Source organism: Ranitomeya imitator, chromosome 7 (genome assembly GCF_032444005.1).
Source record: "Ranitomeya imitator isolate aRanImi1 chromosome 7, aRanImi1.pri, whole genome shotgun sequence".
Classification (NCBI taxonomy): domain Eukaryota; kingdom Metazoa; phylum Chordata; class Amphibia; order Anura; family Dendrobatidae; genus Ranitomeya; species Ranitomeya imitator.
Window position 1 is genome coordinate 115,186,919 of NC_091288.1, and position 21,395 is coordinate 115,208,313.

Here is a 21,395-nt window from a genome sequence, read left to right on the forward strand (position 1 = left end):
GCTCTGGGATGCAGAGTGGCACCTCCGCACCGTGAGTCGGTGCGGAGGTCTTTTTGCACACTCTGCGTGGTCTTTTTGTAGTTTTTTGTGCTGACCGCAAAGTTACCTTTCGTATCCTCAGTCTGTTTAGTAAGTCTGGCCTCCCTTACTGAAACCTGTTACATTTCTGTGTTTGTGACTTTCATCTTTACTCACAGTCAATATATGTGGGGGGCTGCCTTTTCCTTTGGGGAATTTCTCTGAGGCAAGGTAGGCTTTATTTTCTATCTCTAGGGCTAGTTAGCTCTTAGGCTGTGAAGAGGCGTCTAGGTAGAGTTAGGTATGCTCCACGGCTATTTCTAGTTGTGTGATAGGATTAGGGGTTGCGGTCAGCAGAGCTCCCACTTCTCAGAGCTTGTCCTGTGTGAGTTTACCCATCAGGTCGTTCCCGGTGCTCTTAACCACCAGGTCCATAACAGGCAGCCTAGTAATGATCAAGTGGATTGTGTTATGAAATGCATTAAATCACTCATCTCAATCACGGTAGGATGATGTTACCCTTGACAGCAACACCATCAGCCTTAATACGTTTTTCTGCAATGAAAAATCTTCCTGACCACAAATAGGAAAATCATCAAATCATATTTTAGTTTTAAAATATATGAAATGTCTGCCACTACATTGTTTTTTTTAAATGGCTTGTTGGATACTACTCACTTAATATCTGATTTTATAGTGATGTGACTTTTACATTACTGAGGCAGTGTTTTTGTTAAAGAGCATAAAAAAAGGGATGGATAACATTCTGAGAGACCTCAGAATGTTACTTACGTTTTCTCAGAGCAATTGGAGGAACAATTGAAATTAATGGTGAATTGATTTACTGTTGGTGAGTTTGAATATCAAAAGATTTTATCATCTAAAGTTTTAATTTCAGACACTTTATTTCACTGCTAATATTATTGCACTTAGATTCTGACTGTGGAGAGAATGTTTAGCAATTCTTTCTTTATTGAACAATTCTTTGTATGCAGAACTCTATTTATTGTTTTTAATCTATTACTACATTATATTTAACCCTATGCATGTCATTATATTATCATGATTATATATCTACAGCCATTGACAGCATCTTATCCTAATATCAGTTTCAGATGAGCATATGAAAAATTGCATGTGTTATTCTGTGCATGCACATCTGTATGTCAACCGTATGTCTAATTTTTCCATCCATATGAGAGCTTTATGGAATTTGTATTTACGCATCAAAAGTTAATATTTGCAATGTATGTGTAAAAACATGGAGCATGGGTGATCCTTGTGATAACTGCTTTTTTCGCATTAATAGATCTAAATATGCAAGTCACACCTGACAGTGGAAGAGACTAATACATGGTTACATTTTTTGTGTTGGACATGGTCAACAAATGCATGTAAAATACGCACGTCTGAAACTGGCCTATTCATAAATTGTAAAAAAATAACTATAAAACAATTATTCCAGCATTTTATTTTAAGCAATGAAAATACAGCACTGTTAATATAAATGTACTATTTTAGCAGCAGAAAAAAATCTCTTCATATTTAATACAGCTTCATTTTCTTTGTCTATGCGTTTTTTTATTTAAACAACTGTAATTGTGCTTAATCTCAGTTTGTGCAGAAACACATCTCCAATACTGAGCCATGCAGTAATAATTTACAAAATGTATACATTCTCAGCATGACTAATAATAGGAAGATTAAAAAAAATACATAAATTACCCGTTTTAGGCAAATGATCCTTTTGGGCCATATTTCAAAACTATTTCTTATAGAGTTTCTTCCACATGATTTCTGTTGATCTCTGCCTCTGTGTTCACTTGTAGTGGCCTTAATGACTCCTTTAAGGATATATCATCAACCTGATTCTCGTCATCCTCAATGGCCTCTTCTTGAATCCAGTGAGGCAAACATTCATGTTCAGAGTTACTTCTAACATACCCAGGCAAATTCATATGACCATCGGCTTGTTTGCTGGCACTTCGACTGACTTTACTGGAGATCAATACCATGCGAGAGCTGGTTACCATTTGTGACTGGCTGCTGGTGCTGTGGGTCATATTTGTCAGGACAGAGCCATACCTGAAGTTACCACAGTGTGTTGTGCTTTTCCAATCAAAAGCAAGATTCCATCTAGTCCATGTTTTCTTGATTTCTGTTTGTACCTGTAGGCAAAGTGCAAGAGAAAATTATGGATTTTGGCCTAAACTTATGCAACTATGTTGATTAAAGCGGTATAAGAAAATCGCACAAAATTTACATACGTTTGAAGTTGTATTAATAGAGGATTCATAATAAGAATTAGAATACTATAATTAGTTATGTTTGGTATTTTAATATTTTTTTATTTCTATAACACCAACTTAACAACTCAGACACTACACTAAACAACTCAGAGAGATTCTTACTTAGGACTCCACTTTATTAGAATGATTTCTACAGAAAAAATAAATAATTGACCTATGAGTATGCTACAAGCGTTCATTTTTTATAAATCGGGATGCTTGGAAACATGTTGTCACAAAGTGTATTACTGCCCACAATAAAAAAGACAAAGTTGCATTCCTTTACTTTGCTAATTTGACAGCAATATTTTTACATAAAGAGAACTGATGCTCCTTTACTTTGCAGATCAGTGAAGGGCCGCTGGTAGAATATTCACTATTCATACCTTGATTGCAGGCACTAAGAAAAAACTATTCATTGAATATTCCAGAAATCCTTTAACATAATGAAATGCTGCATGTCTGAAATTGGCTTACAATATTAACTGAGTATGGAGTTAGCTCTTAAAAGAAGGTCACATTTATTTAAATGCAATGTTGTCTCTGGACAGAGGAGGGCAGTTCCTTGGAACCAGAATCCATCTAGCATTCCTTAAGTTTGCCCCAGCTGATTCCTAGTGTACTTATTTCTTTTACTCACTTATATAGCGCCATTAATTCCGCAGCGCTTTACAGACACCGTCATCACTGTCTCCCTTGGAGCTCACAATCTAAATTCTCTATCAGTCTGTCTTTGGAATGTGGGAGAAAATCAGGGAACTTGGAGGAAACCAACCAAACATGGGGAGAAGATACAAACTCTTCACAGATGTTGTCCTTGGTGGATTTGAACTCCGGATCAAAGCGTTGCAAAGTAACAGTGCTAACCACTGATCCACCATGTTGCCCACGGTTTAGTATTTTTGGCTATCGTACTTTATCAATTTCTATCTATTGATCAGTTTATCTTGCTATAGATTTTTATTGCACAGATTCATATGAAGTTTTTACTTACTTGTTTAAACTGTACTAAAATGCCAACTATTGGAAATAATACAAATATACAGTGTTCACATAACTCTTGTTTTATTTCACACAAATACTGCAGGTCAAAGTCCAAATAAAATGTCCTCAGTATACAAATAATGCTGCCATACAATGGATATATAATGACAAAGTTAATGTGAGAGTATACCTTACCCTTGGACATAGATTTTAACTTTTCCTTTTAAGGCACCATGGATGGTGCTACAATAATAAATGATAATAACAAAGTTTCTATCAATATCTGAAATTGAAAAAAAGCCAGCTCGCCTTTTGCTTTTACTGTATATGTACAGGAGCATGGAAAGTTCATCCTCCCCATACATGAATTGTAGAGGAAAGGTCAGTATCCAGCTCCAAATCCAGTTAAAAGCTTCCTTTATTTGAAAATAATAGCTCCATGGTAGGAAAGATCATGTCACAGACAGACAATGAGGTTACCAGTTTCAAACGCACTCTGCCGTCCTTTGTCACAACTCGGAGAGCATTTGAAACTGAAGTTGGAGCTGGATACTTACCTTTCTTCTCTATCAATCTACCAATATCTAAATCTAATGGTAACTAGTCCCTTCTAGCTCTTCTGAATTTCTCTGCAGCTTTTAGCAATGTAGATCCCCAAAGTCTCTCTATCATCCACTCTATTAGCCTCCTGGTTCTCTTATAGTAAGGTCGACGTCACACTACCGTAGAATACAGGCAAGTGCTATGTGAGAAAACATTGCATAGCACTCAGCCCAGTGTTAATCTATGGGGCAGCTCACATCACCGTTTATTTTCTCAGCCATATTCAACATGCGTGTAAAATCATAGCATGCTGCGATTTTCACAAAGAGTTGGCCCAGACTCTCCAATGCAAGCTTATTGGTGCGAGAAAAAAAATTGCACAGCACTCTGACCAGGCGAGTGCTGTCCGATTTTTATGCACCAGTGTCCTTTAAAAAGTCGGCAATTCATGTGTCGGGTACAGTAAAATCACACTGACAGGTTAGAACAGAATAGCTAGAATAGATATAAGCACATGATATATAGATATTTCGATGTCAATGACACCCAAAGATATATATGTATAATATATATATATATATATATATATATATATATATATACACACACACCGTATATACTCGAGTATAAGCCGACCCCCCTAATTTTGCAACAATAAACTGGGAAAACTTTTGACTCGAGTATAAGCCTAGGGTGGAAAATGCAGCAGCTACCATTAAATGTCAAAATAAAAAAATAGATACCAATAAAAGTAAAATTAATTGAGACATCAGTAGGTTAAGTGTTTTTGAATATCTATATTGAATCAGAAGCCACATATAATGCTCCATACAGTTCATTATGGCCCCATAAGATGCTCCACCTACAAATATGTCCCATATAATGCTCCATGCAGTTCTTTATGGCCTCATAGATGCCCCATATAATGCTCCATGCAGTTTTTTATGGCCCCATAGATGCCCCATATAATGCTCCATGCAGTTCTTTATGGCCCCATTGATGCCCCATATAATGCTCCATGCAGTTCTTTATGGCCCCATAGATGCCCCATATAATGCTCCATGCAGTTCTTTATGTCCTCATAGATGCCCCATATAATGCTCCATGCAGTTTTTTATGGCCCCATAGATGCCCCATATAATGCTCCATGAAGTTCTTTATGGCCCCATAGATGCCCCTTATAATGCTCCATGCAGTTCTTTATGGCCCCATTGATGCCGCATATAATGCTCCATGCAGTTCTTTATGGCCCCATAGATGCCCCATATAATGCTCCATGCAGTTCTTTATGGCCCCATAGATACCCCATATTATGCTCCATGCAGTTCTTTATGGCCCCATAGATGCCCCATATAATGCTCCATGCAGTTCTTTATGGCCCCATAAATGCCCCATATAATGCTCCATGCAGTTCTTTATGGCCTCATAGATACCCCATATAATGCTCCATGCAGTCCTTTATGGCCCCATAGATGCCCCATATAATGCTCCATGCAGTTCTTTATGGCCCCATAGATGCCCCAAATAATGCTCCATGCAGTTCTTTATGGCCCCATAAATGCCCCATATAATGCTCCATGCAGTTCTTTATGGCCCCATAGATGCTCCATATAATGCTCCAGGCAGTTCTTTATGGCCCCATAGGTGCCTGTTGTGAGTTCTGTTTTTGGGCTCCCTCTGGTGGTTACTGATGGTACTGGGTGATTTGTGTTCTGCTGTCTCTAGTGTCCACCTGTTCTATTAGGATTTGGGAGTTTCCTATTTAACCGGGCTTTCTTGTCATTTCCCCGCCGGCTATCAAGGTTATCAGAGTGTTTTGTTACCTCAGCTTCTGGCTTCAGTAATCTTCAGGACAAGCTAAGTTTTTGATTTTCTTGTTCCACGTTTTGCTTTATTTTTGTCTTGTCCAGCTTGCATATAATTGTTTCTTTGCTGCTGGTTGCTCTAGTGGGCTGTAATTGCTCCTCATGTTCCATGAGTTGGAACATGAGTTCAAGTAATTACAGGATGGTTTTTTGAAGGGTTTTTTGCTGACCGCGCAGTTTACTTTTGTATCCTCTGCTATCTAGTTTTAGCGGGCCTCATTTTGCTGAATCTGTTTTCATACTGTGTATGTGCCTTCCTCTCATTTCACCGTCATTATATGTGGGGGGCTGCTATTTCTGTGGGGTATTTCTCTGGAGGCAAGAGAGGTCTGTGTTTCTTCTAATAGGGGAAGTTAGATCTTCGGCTGGTGCGAGACGTCTAGGATCAACGTAGGCACGTTCCCCGGCTATTGTTATTTGTGTGTTCAGGTTTAGGGTCGCGGTCAGCTCAGGTTCCATCACCCTAGAGCTCGTTGGTGCTTGTCCTTTTGTGATTCCCTGCCATTGGAATCATGACAGGTGCCCATATAATGCTCCATGTAGTTCTTTATGGCCCCATAGATGCTCCATATAACATTGTGCCACATGTAATGCTGCTGCTGCGGCTGCTGCTCTAAAAAAAATGACATACTCACCTCTCTTGCAGCCCGCTGCTGCTCAGCGTCCCGTCTCTCCGCAGTAACTGTTCAGGCAGAGGGTGGCGCGCACATTTATATGTCACTGAACAGTCAGTGCAGAGGATGCGGAAGACGGAGCGTCAGTGGAACGCGGAAAGGTGAATATGGAATACTCATCTGCTGCTCCCGGCGCTCCTGATGCGGTCCCTGCATGCTCCATGGTCTCCGGGAACCGGCAGCTTCTTCCTGTAGTGAGCGGTCACATGGTACCGCTCATTACAGTAATAAATATGCGGCTCCACCCCTATGGGAGTGGAGTCCATATTCATTACTTTAATGAGCGGTACCAATGACCGCTGAACAGGGGAAGAAGCTGCAGCGCCCGAAGACCGCGGGACATGCAGGGACCGCTGAAAATCTCAGCTTATACTCGAGTATATGCGGTATATATATATATATAAATATATATATATATATATATATATATATTTATATTACATAGATAGATAGAAGAAAAGCTGGCAATTCATCTGCCATGTATTATAAAATCACTGCAGGAGCCGACAGGCTAGAAGAGATGGATTACACACAGTAAATACACATAGAATTGGTAGATATACAGACGTCTATGACAAATACAAGTAGTACAGTGTGTGTGTAGCTTACTGTACAAGAATTTAATTAATAAAAGATTATTTTTCTGAAAAAAATGGCTTGGGCTCCCACATAATTTTCATAACTAGCAGAGGGAAAGTCGATGGATGGGGGCCGATGTTTATAGCCTGGGAAGGGGGTAATACCCATTCAGCTTCCCAAGCTATTGATATCAGCTTACAACTGTATTCTTAGCCTTTACTGGCTATTAAAATGGGGGACCCAAAAAAAGACCTAGGATTCCCCTATAAATAATATCCTGCAAAGGCTATGCAGATAGCTGCGGGCTGATATTAATAGCCTAGAAAGGGGCCATGGATACTTTGGATATCATGGGAAATTTTACCACGGTGCTCACATTGACATGAGAAAGGTGAAGTGAGTTTATTAGCTGTGAATTCACAGAACCTGTCTGATGGCACCGTGAGGTGGAGAACTTTCTCAAGCTTGCGGTGCACTCAGACATGTAACAGGAGTCCACAGGGAGACACTGAGCACACGATGCTCAGTGTTTCTGCTGGATGACAGGCTATATGGTCGCATCATGCAACCATACAGCCTGCCATATACAGTTAGGTCCATATGTATTTGGACAGAGACAGCATTTTTCTAACTTTGGTTATAGACATTACCACAATGAATTTTAAACCAAAACAATTCAGATGCAGTTGAAGTTCAGACTTTCAGCTTTCATTTGAGGGTATCCACATTAAAATTGGATGAAGGATTTAGGCGTTTCAGCTCCTTAACATGTGCCACCCTGTTTTTAAAGGGACCAAAAGTAATTGGACAATTGACTCCAAGGCTATTTCATGGACAGGTGTGGGCAATTCCTTCGTTATGTCATTCTCAATTAAGCAGATAAAAGGTCTGGAGTTTATTTGAGGTGTGGTGCTTGAATTTGGAAGGTTTTGCTGTGAAGTAAACATGCGGTCAAAGGAGCTCTCCATGCAGGTGAAACAAGCCATCCTTAAGCTTCGAAAACAGGCAAAAACCATCCTAGAAATTGGTACAATATTAGGAGTGGCAAAATCTACAGTTTGGTACATCCTGAGAAAGGAAAGAAAGCACTGCTGAACTCCTCAATGCAAAAAGACCTGTGCGCCCACGGAAGACAACAGTGGTGGATGATCGCAGAATAATCTCCATGGTGAAAAGAAACCCCTTCACAACAGCCAACCAAGTGAACAACACTCTCCAGGGGGTCGGCGTATCAATATCCAAGTCAACCATAAAGAGAAGACTGCATGAAAGTAAATACACAGGGTTGACTGCACGGTGCAAGCCACTCATAAGCATCAAGAATAAAAAGGTTAGACTGGACTTTGTTAAAAAACATCTAAAAAGCCAGCACAGTTCTGGAAGAACATTCTTTGGACAGATGAAACCAAGATCAACCTCTACCAGAATGATGGAAAGAGAAAAGTATGGCAAAGGCGTGGTACAGCTCATGATCCAAAGAATACCACATCATCTGTAAAATATGACGGAGGCAGTGTGATCGCTTGGGCATGCATGGCTGCCAGTGGCACTGGGTCACTAGTGTTTATTGATGATGTGATACAGGACAGAAGCAGCCAAATGAATTCTGAGGTATTCAGAGCCATACTGTGTGCTCAGAACCAGCCAAATGCCGCAAAACTGATTGGTCGTCGTTTCATACTAGAGATGGACAATGACCCAAAACGTAAAGCCAAAGCAACCCAGAAGTTTATTAAAGCAAAGAAGTGGAATATTCTTGAATGGCCAAGTCAGTCACCTGACGTCAACCCAATTGAGCATGCATTTCACTTGTTAAAGACTAAACTTCAGACAGAAAGGCCCACAAACAAACAGCAACTGAAAACCACCGCAGTGAAGGCCTGGCAGAGCATCAAAAAGGAGGAAACACAGCGTTTGGCGATGTCCATGATTTCAAGACTTCAGGCAGTCATTGCCAACAAAGGATTTTTAACCAAGTACTAAAAATGAACATTTTATTTAAAATTATTTAATCTGTCCAATTACTTTTGGTCCCTTTAAAAACAGGGTGGCACATGTTAAGGAGCTGAAACTGCTAATCCCTTCATCCAATTTTAATGTGGATACCCTCAAATGAAAGCTGAAAGTCTGAACTTCAACTACATCTGAATTGTTTTGTTTAAAATTCATTGTGGTAATGTCTACAGTCAAAATTAGAAAAATGTTGTCTCTGTCCAAATATATATGGACCTAACTGTAGATGATAGATGTAGCTGAGCTAGACCCATCATGGGACAAATGGATTAGCTGCATCTCTGTAGAAAGGTGAGGAATATTGTTTTTTGTTTTTAACTCTTTTGCAGATGACAAGGGCATCAAGGAAATGGGAGAGGTCGTAAGTATGGTTTGATTAAAATTATTAAAGGAATCTGTCATTCTTTCAATTAAAGGACTTGATTCTTGGTGTGCATTTTCATACAAAGTGACTATGGGGTTAATAATGGGGGCATCTTATTGATTTGGGCTTGATGTCACCTGACAATACAAATGTGACATTAACCCTCCCACTATCACCCCACTTGCCACCGCTACAGCGCAAGTGGGAAGAGCGAGGCTAAGTGACAAAATTGGCGCATCTTGGAGATGCGCTTTTCTGATGCTGCTGAGAGCTGATATTTTTAGCTTGGGGGGCAGTATCCATGGCCCTTTCCTAGGCTAATAATATCAGCCCACAGCTGTCTGCGTAGCCTTTGATGGTTAATTATAGGGGGGACCCTACGTAATTATTTTTAGGATCCCCCCATTTTAATAGCCAGTAAAGACTAATTATATGGCTGTGAGCTGATATTAATAGTCTGGGAAGCTCCATAGGAATTACCCCCTTACCAGGCTATAAACATTGTCCCCCAGCCATCGGCTTTCCCTCTGCTAATTACATGTACAGTAAGCTGCATACACACTGTACTAATTGTATTTGTCACTGACATCTGCATATCTATTTTATTTGTATTTACTGTATATAATCCATCTCTTCTATCCTGTTGGCTCCCGCTGTGATTCTACAGTACACGGCTACTGAATTGGCAGCTTTTATTCTATCTATGTATGTAATATACAGTACATATATATATATGTGTGTGTGTGTCACTGATATATATATATATATATATATATATATATATCAGTGACACACACACATATGTATATATACTGTATATATATATATATATATATATATATATATATACACACACACATATACACACACTGTACATATATACAGTACACATATACACACTGTACATATATACACATATACACACTGTACATATATACACATATACACACTGTACACATATACACACTGTACGTATATACACATATAAACACTGTACATACATATATATATATATATATATATACTAGCTATTGAACCCGTTCTACGCCCGGGTGGCGAGCATTTATATTGGTATATGGTCTCCATCCTGTCATGTGCTGCTCCATCTTGCTCCCCCATCCTGTCATGTGCTGCTCCTTCCTGCGTCCCCATCCTGTCATGTGCTGCACCCATCCTGCGCCCCCATTCTGTCATGTGCTGCTTCCATCCTGTGCCCCCATCCTGTCATGTGCTGCTCCCATCATGCCCCCTCATCCTGTCATGTGCTGCACCCATCCTGCGCCCCCATTCTGTCATGTGCTGCTCCCATCCTGCGCCCCCATTCTGACATGCGCTGCTACCATCCTGCGCCCCCATTCTGACATGTGCTGCTCCCATCCTGCGCCTCCATTCTGACATGTGCTGCACCCATCCTGCGCCTCCATTCTGACATGTGCTGCTCCCATCCTGTGTCCCCGTTCTGTCATGTGCTGCTGCCATCCTGCACCACCATTCTGTCATGTGCTGCCCTATTCTGTCACGTAGATCAGAACAGAAAATGCGGCAGCACTCACCCATCTGTGGTCCAATTCTTTATTCAAAGCATGAAAGAGTATAGCCTTGCGATCCGAGGGAGTGCAGGTGGACAGGAGGTGAGCAGGTGAACGACGACAGCTGTTTCGCGCTGATCCAAGCGCTTCTACAGGTTTTGAATAAAGAATTGGACCACAGATGGGTGAGTGCTGCCGCATTTTCTGTTCTGATCTACATGTTTGCATCTATCTTCCATGCGAGCACCCCCTATACTGAAGTCAGTCCGTCACCACTCACTGCTGCTGATCTGCTGGAAGAAGGAAGGCTCTGCAGCTCACTTTTTCTTTTGTTTTTGGCCTATTCTGTCACGTGCTGCTTCCATCCTGCGCCCCCGTTCTGTCATGTGCTGCTCCCATCCTGCGCCCCCGTTCTGTCATGTGCTGCTCCCATCCTGCACCACCGTTCTGTAATTTGCTGCTCCCATCCATATGCCCCGTACACTGCTCCATAAAGGTTTATGGCCCCCATAAGATGCTCCATAGTATATGCCCCGTACACTGCTCCATAAAGGTTTATGGCCCCCACAAGATGCTCCATAGTATATGCCCCGTACGCTGCTCCATAAAGGTTTATGGCCCCCATAAGATGCTTCATAGTATATGCCCCGTATGCTGCTCCATAAAGGTTTATGGCCCCCATAAGATGCTGCATAGTATATGCCCCTTATGCTGCTCCATAAAGGTTTATGGCCCCCATAAGATGCTCCATAGTATATGCCCCGTACACTGCTCCATAAAGGTTTATGGCCCCCATAAGATGCTCCATAGTATATGCCCCGTACACTGCTCCATAAAGGTTTATGGCCCCATAACATGCTCCATAGTATTTTATGCCCCGTATGCTGCTGCGATATATAAAAAAAAAATAACATACTCACCTATCGTCGCTGGGCGCCGAGTGCTGGGGGGCCTGAGCAGGCGGGGACACTGGCGCGCTGTGGGGGTCAGGTGCCTGAGTCACCGCTAGCTCAGGCCCCCGACACTTGCTATATTCAGCTGGCCCTGATCCAGCGCTGCGTGCCGCTTCTTCCGGGTCCTCTGGCTGTGACTGTTCAGTCAGAGGGCGGCATGCATTAAGCGCATCATCGCGCCCTCTGAACTGTGAACGTCACAGGCAGAGGACCCGGAAGAAGCGGCACGCAGCGCTGGAATGGGACAGGTGAATATAGCTTATACTTTCCCTCCTCGCGCGTCCCTGCCTCTCTGTTGGAGATCACGGTGTGCGTTCACTGTTTACGCATACCGCGCTCTCCTGGGAGCGTCACTCTGTGGGGTCCAGACTGCGCCAGCGCTTGCTCTTGCACAGTCTATAAAGGCTTCGGATAGAGTGACGCTCCCAGCCTTATATTATATATATATATATATATATATATATATACATACACACACACACACAGCACAATAAGCAGATAAGGAGTTCGGGTGCAAAAAAGCTCCCACAGGCAAATACCAAACCTTGAATGTAGGAATCCAAAAAACAGGAACAGCACACCGTTATTTGTGAAAAAAAGAGCGGTTTTATTTAGCCCATAAGGGCGACATTTCGGTCCAAAGAAGTTAACCTTTTTCAAGCAGTCAAGTCACTACTTGAAAAAGGTTCACTTCTTTGAAACGTCGCCATCATGGGCTAAATTAAAACAGCTCTTCTTTCACAAATAACGGTGTGCTGTTCCTGTTTCTATCTATCTACAGTTCTACACATCTATCTTTTAAGTGCTTAGGGAGTTTTAAAAATGAAGACTTAAGTTTGCACGACGCAAAAGCACAGCAGATGTTGTTCTGGGAATTTGCTTGCTGAAAATCCACTGCAGTTTACAGTACCAGCAACGTGCACAAGAGTTTAGGAAAATCTGCAAAATATAACCGTGTGATAGCTCTATTGTCCAGTTAGATTAATTGTTTAATATTACCTTAGCATTACCGACCTTCTGAATTAAGAACACACAATAGACAGTAGAAAACTGTCTAAAGTTTCAAATTATTGCATAGTAAATTAATGAAAAACTATTTAAAAATGCCACAGAAATTTGTCAAATATAACATTTTTCTAAGTAAAAAAATATTATAAATTAAAAAAAAATCTTCTTTGACCTTCAGTGACATCTCATCCTTACTAGTGATGAGCGAGTATACTCATTTCTCGGGTTTTCCTGAGCACGCTCGGAAGACCTCCGAGTATTTGACTGCTCGGAGATTTAGTTTTCATTGCGGCAGCTGAATGATTTACAGCTATTTGCCAGGCTGAGTACATGTGGGGGTTGCCTGGTTGCTAGGGAATCCCCACATGTAATCAAGCAGGCTCGTAGCTGTAAATCATTCAGCTGCCGGGAAGAAAACTAAATCTCTGAGCAGTCATAAATACTCGGATGTCACCTGAGCGTGCTCAGGAAAGCCCAAGCAAGGAGTATACTCGCTCATCACTAATCCTTACCTGACTGCAACAATAACTAGAGATGAGAGGATTGATCAGTTTGAGTTTCATTTCCTGACATTTGCTTTTCTAGACAAGTTTAAACTCCACAATTCAATTTGCGATTCCTTGAAAGAAAAAGTAGAATAAATCTTAGGATCCATTTTAGTAAACCACTCAGGGCCAGCAAATGGTAAAATTAAAACAAAAATTAACTATTACTCAACTCACTATTCATCTATCTGGCAGCCCTGCTGCTCGCTGCCCGGTTCTATTCTGTCTTTCATAGTGCACTGAATCTCCAGCTTCTTCATTGTAATCCAGGTTATTTAGCTACGATCAGGCCTTTTGTATTGTAAGTTTACAATGTCATGACCAAATGGGTGATGCAGAGTAACCGGAAAGATAAGCATTACGATGAATGTAGGAATTTTTCCTTTTTACATTTTTAACATTTTGATGGCTAATCATGAAAAAAATCTATATTTTCATAAATGCAATTTAAAAAAAAAAAATTCAACTAGATGTCATTACACTTAAATCTATTTGCTTATCTCTAAGGCCGGCGTCACACTAGAAAGTTTTACGGACGTATGAGAGGCGCAAAAACTACGCATTGCACATGAACCAATGATTCTCTATGGGGCAGCTCCTATCTGCCGCATATTTCGGAGCCGTGTTATATGGCCGTAGAAAATCGCAGCATGCTGCGTTTGTCAGCGTATTGCGCAAGAAATCTGCGAATGAAGGTCTATGGGGGCGAGAAAAATATGGATTACACATGGACCATCAGTGTGACTTGCGAGAAATACGCAGCGGTGTTCTATAGAAAAGCCGGCAATTCAGTGCGGTGTACAGTAAAATCACACTGACAGGTTAGAATAGAATAGATCGAATAAATGGCTACACATAGTGTAGGTATATATATATATATGCTGTAAATATAGTCACAGCCTTTCCCATTCTGGTGGAGAAAATTGTGCCCTTTATTTTAACACCTAGAGCCCCCAAAATGTGCACACAGACACTTCTAGCATTAGTAGTGAGGAATACTTAAAACATAAGGGCTATGAAATGGTTTACTGTAAGTAAACCATGTCTCATATCCTGTCAGGTTTGATAAGGAGATAGCAAATGCCGGCAATTGAATTACCAGCTTTTAAGCTATCTAGCGCTGTATGAAATATATATAAATATATATATATATATATATATATATATATATATATATATATAGTACAGACCAAAAATTTGGACACACCTCATTTAAAGATTTTTCTGTATTTTCATGACTATGAAAATTGTACATTCACACTAAAGGCATCAAAACTAAGAATTAACACATGTGGAGTTATATACTTAACAAAAAAGTGTGAAACAACTGAAAATATGTCTTATATTCTAGGTTCTTCAAAGTAGTCACTTTTTGCTTTGCTGATTGCTTTGCACACTCTTGGCATTCTCTTGATGAGCTTCAAGAGGTAGTCACCGGGAATGGCCTGACAACAATCTTGAAGGAGTTCCCAGAGATGCTTAGCACTTGTTGGCCCTTTTGCCTTCACTCTACGGTCCAGCTCACCCCAAACCATCTCGATTGGGTTCAGGTCTGGTGACTGTCAAGGCCAGCTCATCTGGGGTAGCACCCCATCACTTTCCTTCTAGGTCAAATATCCCTTACACAGCCTGGAGGTGTGTTTGGGGTCATTGTCCTGTTGAAAAATAAATGATGGTCCAACTAAACGCAAACCAGATGGAATAGCATGCCGCTGCAAGATGCTGTGGTAGCCATGCTGGTTCAGTATGCCTTCAATTTTGAATAAATCCCCAACAGTGTCACCAGCAAAGCACCCCCACACCATCACACCTCCTCCTCCATGCTTCACGGTGGGAACCAGGCATGCAGATTCCATCCGTTCACCTTTTCTTCATCGCACAAAGACACGGTGGTTGGAACCAAAGATCTCAAATTTGGACTCATCAGACCAAAGCACAGATTTCCACTGGTCTAATGTCCATTCCTTGTTTTCTTTAGCTCAAACAAGTCTCTTTTACTTGTTGCCTGTCCTTAGCAGTGGTTTCCTAGTAGCTATTTTACCATGAAGGCCTGCTGCACAAAGTCTCCTCTTAACAGTTGTAGAGATGTGTCTGCTGCTAGAACTCTGTGTGGCATTGGCCTGGTCTCTTATGTGAGTTGCTGTTAACCTGCGATTTCTGAGGCTGGTGACTCAGATAAATTTATCCTCAGAAGCAGAGGTTACTCTTGGTCTTCCTTTCCTGGGGCGGTCCTCATGTGAGCCAGTTTCTTTGTAGCGCTTGATGGTTTTTGCCATTGCACTTGGGGACACTTTAAAAAGTTTTCCCAATTTTTCAGACTGACTGACCTTCATTTCTTAAAGTAATGATGGTCACTCGTTTTTCTTTACTTAGCTGCTTTTGCCTTGCCATAATACAAATTCTAACAGTCTATTCAGTAGGACTATCAGCTGTGTATCCACCAGACTTCTGCACAACACAACTGATGGTCCCAACCCCATTTACAAGGCAAGAAATCCCACTTATTAAACCTGACATGGCACACCTGTGAAGTGAAAACAAATTCCGGTGACTACCTCTTGAAGCTCATCAAGAGAATGCCAAGAGTGTGCAAAGCAGTCATCAAAGCAAAAGGTGGCTACTTTGAAGAACCTAGAATATAAGACATAATTTCAGTTGTTTCACACTTTTTTGTTAAGTATATAATTCCACATGTGTTAATTCATAGTTTTGATGCCTTCAGTGTGAATGTACAATTTTCATAGTCATGAAAATGTGTGTCCAAACTTTTGGTCTGTACTGTTTATATATATATATATATATATATATATATATATATATATATATATATATATATATATTCATATATATATATATATATATATATATAATACATAAAGCTGAATGTGTGTATGTGTGTATGTGTGTGTGTGTGTGTGTGTATTTGTGTATTTCCGGGATTGGCATCTGAACCGTCGCAGCTACAGCCACAAAATTTTGCACAGTCACACGTCTGGACCCCGAGAGCGTCATAGGCTATGTTGTGAGGTGAAATTTTAACCCCGCACTTTCCAATTCACCAAATAATTTTGCCCCTATCTACATAATGGGGAAAAAGTGAAATGAAAAGTGTTGGAGGCAAATTGACAGCTGCCAGATGTGAACAAGGGGGACTTAAAGAATGAGAGCAATGGTGCCAAAGCGTATATACCGTACAGTTGCTAAGGTGGGGCCCCGACATGGGATACTCAACACACACGTGGATATGAACACACACACAAAATGCGCCACTACCACGTGCTTGAATACATATACCACCCTCAGCACACATTTCACCACACATACACCAACCTCGCCACATAAAAGTCGAAACGCAAAACTCACCACATGCAAAACTAGGCTCACGCAAAACTTGCACCCGCGGAAAATTTGCCACATGCACAAAAGTTGCAACACATGCAAAAGTTGCCTCAAACAAAACTTGCACATACTCAAAAGGCACCACACATAAAACTCGCCACGCGCAAAACTCGCCATGCACAAAACTTGCTGCACACAACTTGCTACACTAACCTGTCACATGCAACTCGACACACAAAAAGTTGCTACACGCATGTCGCCACACAAATCTCATCTCACAAAAGTCGCCACATGCATGTCGCCACACGCAACTCAACACACACAACTTGACAAACGAAACTCGGCCTAAAACACACACAAGTCTGGTATTATCCTTCAAAAATAAAAATCTGATTAATAAGCAGACAAACTAGAAGAGCAACAAATGTACCATATAGGAAATACGCCAGCTGTCAGTCACATGACCTGTCTATTATGTGTATGTGTGAGCTAATATATACTGCCAGGGGGAGGGCTTCCTGTTGGCTGGGGATTTATCAGGCTGCCAATTTAGCTTACAAATACTGAGGTAAAAATACTGACCAAATAACGTGTGAACGAGGTCTAATACAGGAGGAGATGACATACAGATATATACTATGTACAGGGGAGATAACACACAGGTATATACTATATACAGGAGAGATCACACACAGGTATATACTATATAGAGGAGGAGATGACATACAGGTACACACTATATACAGGAGGAGATGACATACAGGTACATACTATATACAGGAGGAGATGACATACAGGTATATACTATATACAAGAGGAGATGACACACAGGTATATACTATAGACAGGAGTAGATGACCTACAGGTATATACTATATACAGGAGAAGATGACATACAGGTATATGCTATATACTAGATTGTGGCCCGATTCAAACGCATCGGGTATTCTAGAATATGCATATGTATATGGACAATGATGATTCCAGAATTCGCGGCAGACTGTGTCCGTCGCTGATTGGTCGAGGCAACCTTTATGACATCATCGTCGCCATGGCAACCATTATGACATCTACGTCGATACTGTGCCCGTCGCTGAATCAGAAACGTGAGATGTCTACGTCCTTTATGACATCATCGTCGCTGTGCCCGTTGCTGATTGGTCGAGGCCGCCAGGCCTCGACCAATCAGGGAGCCGGGATTTCCAGGACAGACAGACAGACAGACAGACGGAAAAACCCTTAGACAATTATATATATAGATAGGAGGAGATGACATACAGGTATATACTATATACAGGAGGAGATGACACACAGATATATACTATATACAGGGGAGATGACACACAGGCATATACTATACACAGGAGGAGATGACATACAGGTATATACTAGATATAGGAGGAGATGACATACAGGTATATACTAGATATAGGAGGAGATGACATACAGGTATATACTATATACAGGGGAGATGACACACAGCAGGTATATACTATATACAGGGGAGATGACATACAGGTATATACTATATACAGGAGATGACATACAGGTGTATACTATATATAAGGGAGATGACAAACATGTATATACTGAGGTGAAAATGAGAGGTGTGAGGTGAAAATGAAAAGGTGTGAGTGCAAAATGAGAGGACTGAGGGAAAATAGTGGAGTGATCGGAAAATGACAGATGTGAGGTCGAAATGACAAGTGTTAGGGGGAATGAGAGGTGTGAGGGAGAAAATGAGAGATGTGAGGGGGAAAATGAAAGATGTGATGGGGAAAATGAGAGGCGTGATGGGAAAATAAGAAAAGTGAGGTGCTATAACTAAACACAGATATTTACTATGCCCAGGCAACGCCGGGCTCTTCAGCTAGTATATATATAAAGCTGAATGTGTGTGTGTGTGTATGTATGTGTGTATGTCTGGGATTGGCATCAGCACCGTTGCAGCTACAGCCACAAAATTTTGTACAGTCAAACGTCTGGACCCTGAGAGCGTCATAAGCTATGTTGTGAGGCGAAATTTAAACCCCACACTTTCCAATTCACCAAACAATTTTGCTCCTATTTACATAATGGGGAAAAAGTGAAAGGAAAAGTGTTGGAGGCAAATTGACAGCTGCCAGATAAGAACAAGGGGGACTTAAAGAATGAGAGCAATGGCGCCAGAAAGTACCGTTGCTAAGGTGAGGCCCCGACATGGGATACTCACCACACACGGGATATGAACACACACACAAAATGCGCTACACACCACCCTCAGCACACTTGGCTGTAAGAAGTGATGGCGATCTGTGCTGTATGAAAGATGAAAAACAAAGATGAAGGACTTCACCTAGAGATGTCACTGGTGAGTCAGTGTGTTACCTGTACACTGCCACTATACACTGTATACTATATACGGAGCTCCTGTGTATAATGTCACCAGTAGGGTTGAGCGACCTTGACCTTTTTAGAGTCGAGTCGTGTTTTGCGAAACCCGACTATCTTAGAAGTCGAGTCGAGTGGAATCGGCCGATTATCGCGAAAAGTCGGGTATCGCCCGAAACACGAAACCCAATGCAAGTCAATGGGGGAGCATAGTCGGCAGTGAGTGGAGGCCAGGAAAACACCTACACTGCCCATTTTAATGGCAAAAACATCCATTCTTTTTACTGAAGCTTGTCAATCGTAATTTAGCTTATAATAATTGGAAGGCATTTGAAATTGGGGGTCATTTGGCTAAAGTTGTGGGGGGTAGGGCTGGTTCAAGTAATTAGTGGGCCCAGGAAATCTGGAACGCGTCACGGCAGTGGAGCAGGGAGAGGAAAGTATTTCAACTTTGCAAGTGCTGTGATCCTGAGCAAGCAGGGGGGGCCCACTCGTTGGCACTGGCACTGGCACAGGGCCCCTCAAAGTACAGCAGTGTGTTTGCACGGCGGGGGCGCCTCCCACCGGCAGCAACACTTTTGCGTACTATGAGAGGCCCTGTGCCAGTGACGTCGCCAACTAGTATTCCTCCCCCCACCTGATGAAGGAACCTGCACTTTCATCTGCACCTTCCTCTTTGTCCCCGTGTAAGGTGGTATGGTATGCGGGAAGAGGAACCTGACTTTCAGCAGGGTCACAATCTTGCTGTGTAGCGTGCACGGGGAATTTAGCGTTATGGGTCAATGTACCAGCAGACTCATCTATCACTGGCTGGGCAATGGGCAGGATGAGGAGGAAACACAGATATAGGCCCAAAGAATAAAGTGGGCTAAATGCAGTTCAAAATTGGTAACACAGGACTAACCAGGGGGCATTGCAGTGGAGGACAACTGGAATGAGAGGCTGACACAGAGTAGGCCCAAATCAGTAAGTAGTCGAAATGCAGTTCAAAATTGGCAACCGTAGTAAACAGGCGGCACAGCTTTGTTCAGTGGAGGAGAACAGCAAGGAGTGGCAGACACCGATAGTAGGCCCCAACGCAACTAGTAGGCCAAATGCAGTCTAACATTAACAACTACTTAACGAGAGCCTGAAAATGGAATTTCAGGACAGGAAACCAGGAGAACAGCAAGGAGTGGCAGACACCGATAGTAGGCCCCAACCCAACTAGTACGCCAAATGCAGTTGTTCCATTTAACCAAAATTTAATGAGAGCCTGAAGATAGAAGCACAGGAAAAGCAACCTGGAGAACACCTTGTAGTGTAACACACCATCTCTCTACACCCCATACCCAATTTGTAGGCCTAATGCAGTGTAGTTTCCAACAACTACTAAACGAGAGCAGGAAGATCGAAGCAATGGCGAGGAAACCTGGGGAACACCTTGGAGTGGAACACACCATCTCTCTACACCCCATACCCAATTTGTAGGCCTAATGCACTGTAGTTTCCAACAACTACTGTACTAAACGAGAGCATTAAGATCGCAGCAATGGCGAGGAAACCTGGGGAACACCTTGGAGTGGAACACACCATCTCTCTACACCCCATACCCAATTTGTAGGCCTAATGCACTGTAGTTTCCAACAACTACTAAACGAGAGCATTAAGATCGCAGCAATGGCGAGGAAACCTGGGGAACACCTTGGAGTGGAACACACCATCTCTCTACACCCCATACCCAATTTGTAGGCCTAATGCACTGTAGTTTCCAACAACTACTAAACGAGAGCATTAAGATCGCAGCAATGGCGAGGAAACCTGGGGAACACCTTGGAGTGGAACACACCATCTCTCTACACCCCATACCCAATTTGTAGGCCTAATGCACTGTAGTTTCCAACAACTACTAAACGAGAGCATTAAGTTCGCCACAATGGCGAGGAAACCTGGGGAACACCTTGGAGTGGAACACACCATCTCTCTACACCCCATACCCAATTTGTAGGCCTAATGCACTGTAGTTTCCAACAACTACTAAACGAGAGCAGGAAGATCGAAGCAATGGCGAGGAAACCTGGGGAACCCCTTTGGAGTGGAACACACCATCTCTCTACACCCCATACCCAATTTGTAGGCCTAATGCACTGCAGTTTCCAACAACTACTAAACGAGAGCATTAAGATCGCAGCAATGGCGAGGAAACCTGGGGAACACCTTGGAGTGGAACACACCATCTCTCTACACCCCATACCCAATTTGTAGGCCTAATGCACTGTAGTTTCCAACAACTACTAAACGAGAGCAGGAAGATCGCAGCAATGGCGAGGAAACCTGGGGAACA

General features: G+C 41.9%; 1 protein-coding gene across 1 annotated transcript in view; it reads right to left on the reverse strand.

Moving 5' to 3' along the window:
* Nucleotides 1–1,469: 1,469 nt before the first annotated feature.
* PTH2R (parathyroid hormone 2 receptor) overlaps nt 1,470–21,395 on the reverse strand; it is a 1,239,906-nt gene continuing 1,219,980 nt past the window's right edge. The window contains exon 13 of the mRNA XM_069733763.1: nt 1,470–2,186. Coding sequence (XP_069589864.1) covers nt 1,791–2,186 — 396 coding nt within the window. The 3' untranslated portion in view covers nt 1,470–1,790. The remainder of the gene's footprint in view (nt 2,187–21,395) is intronic.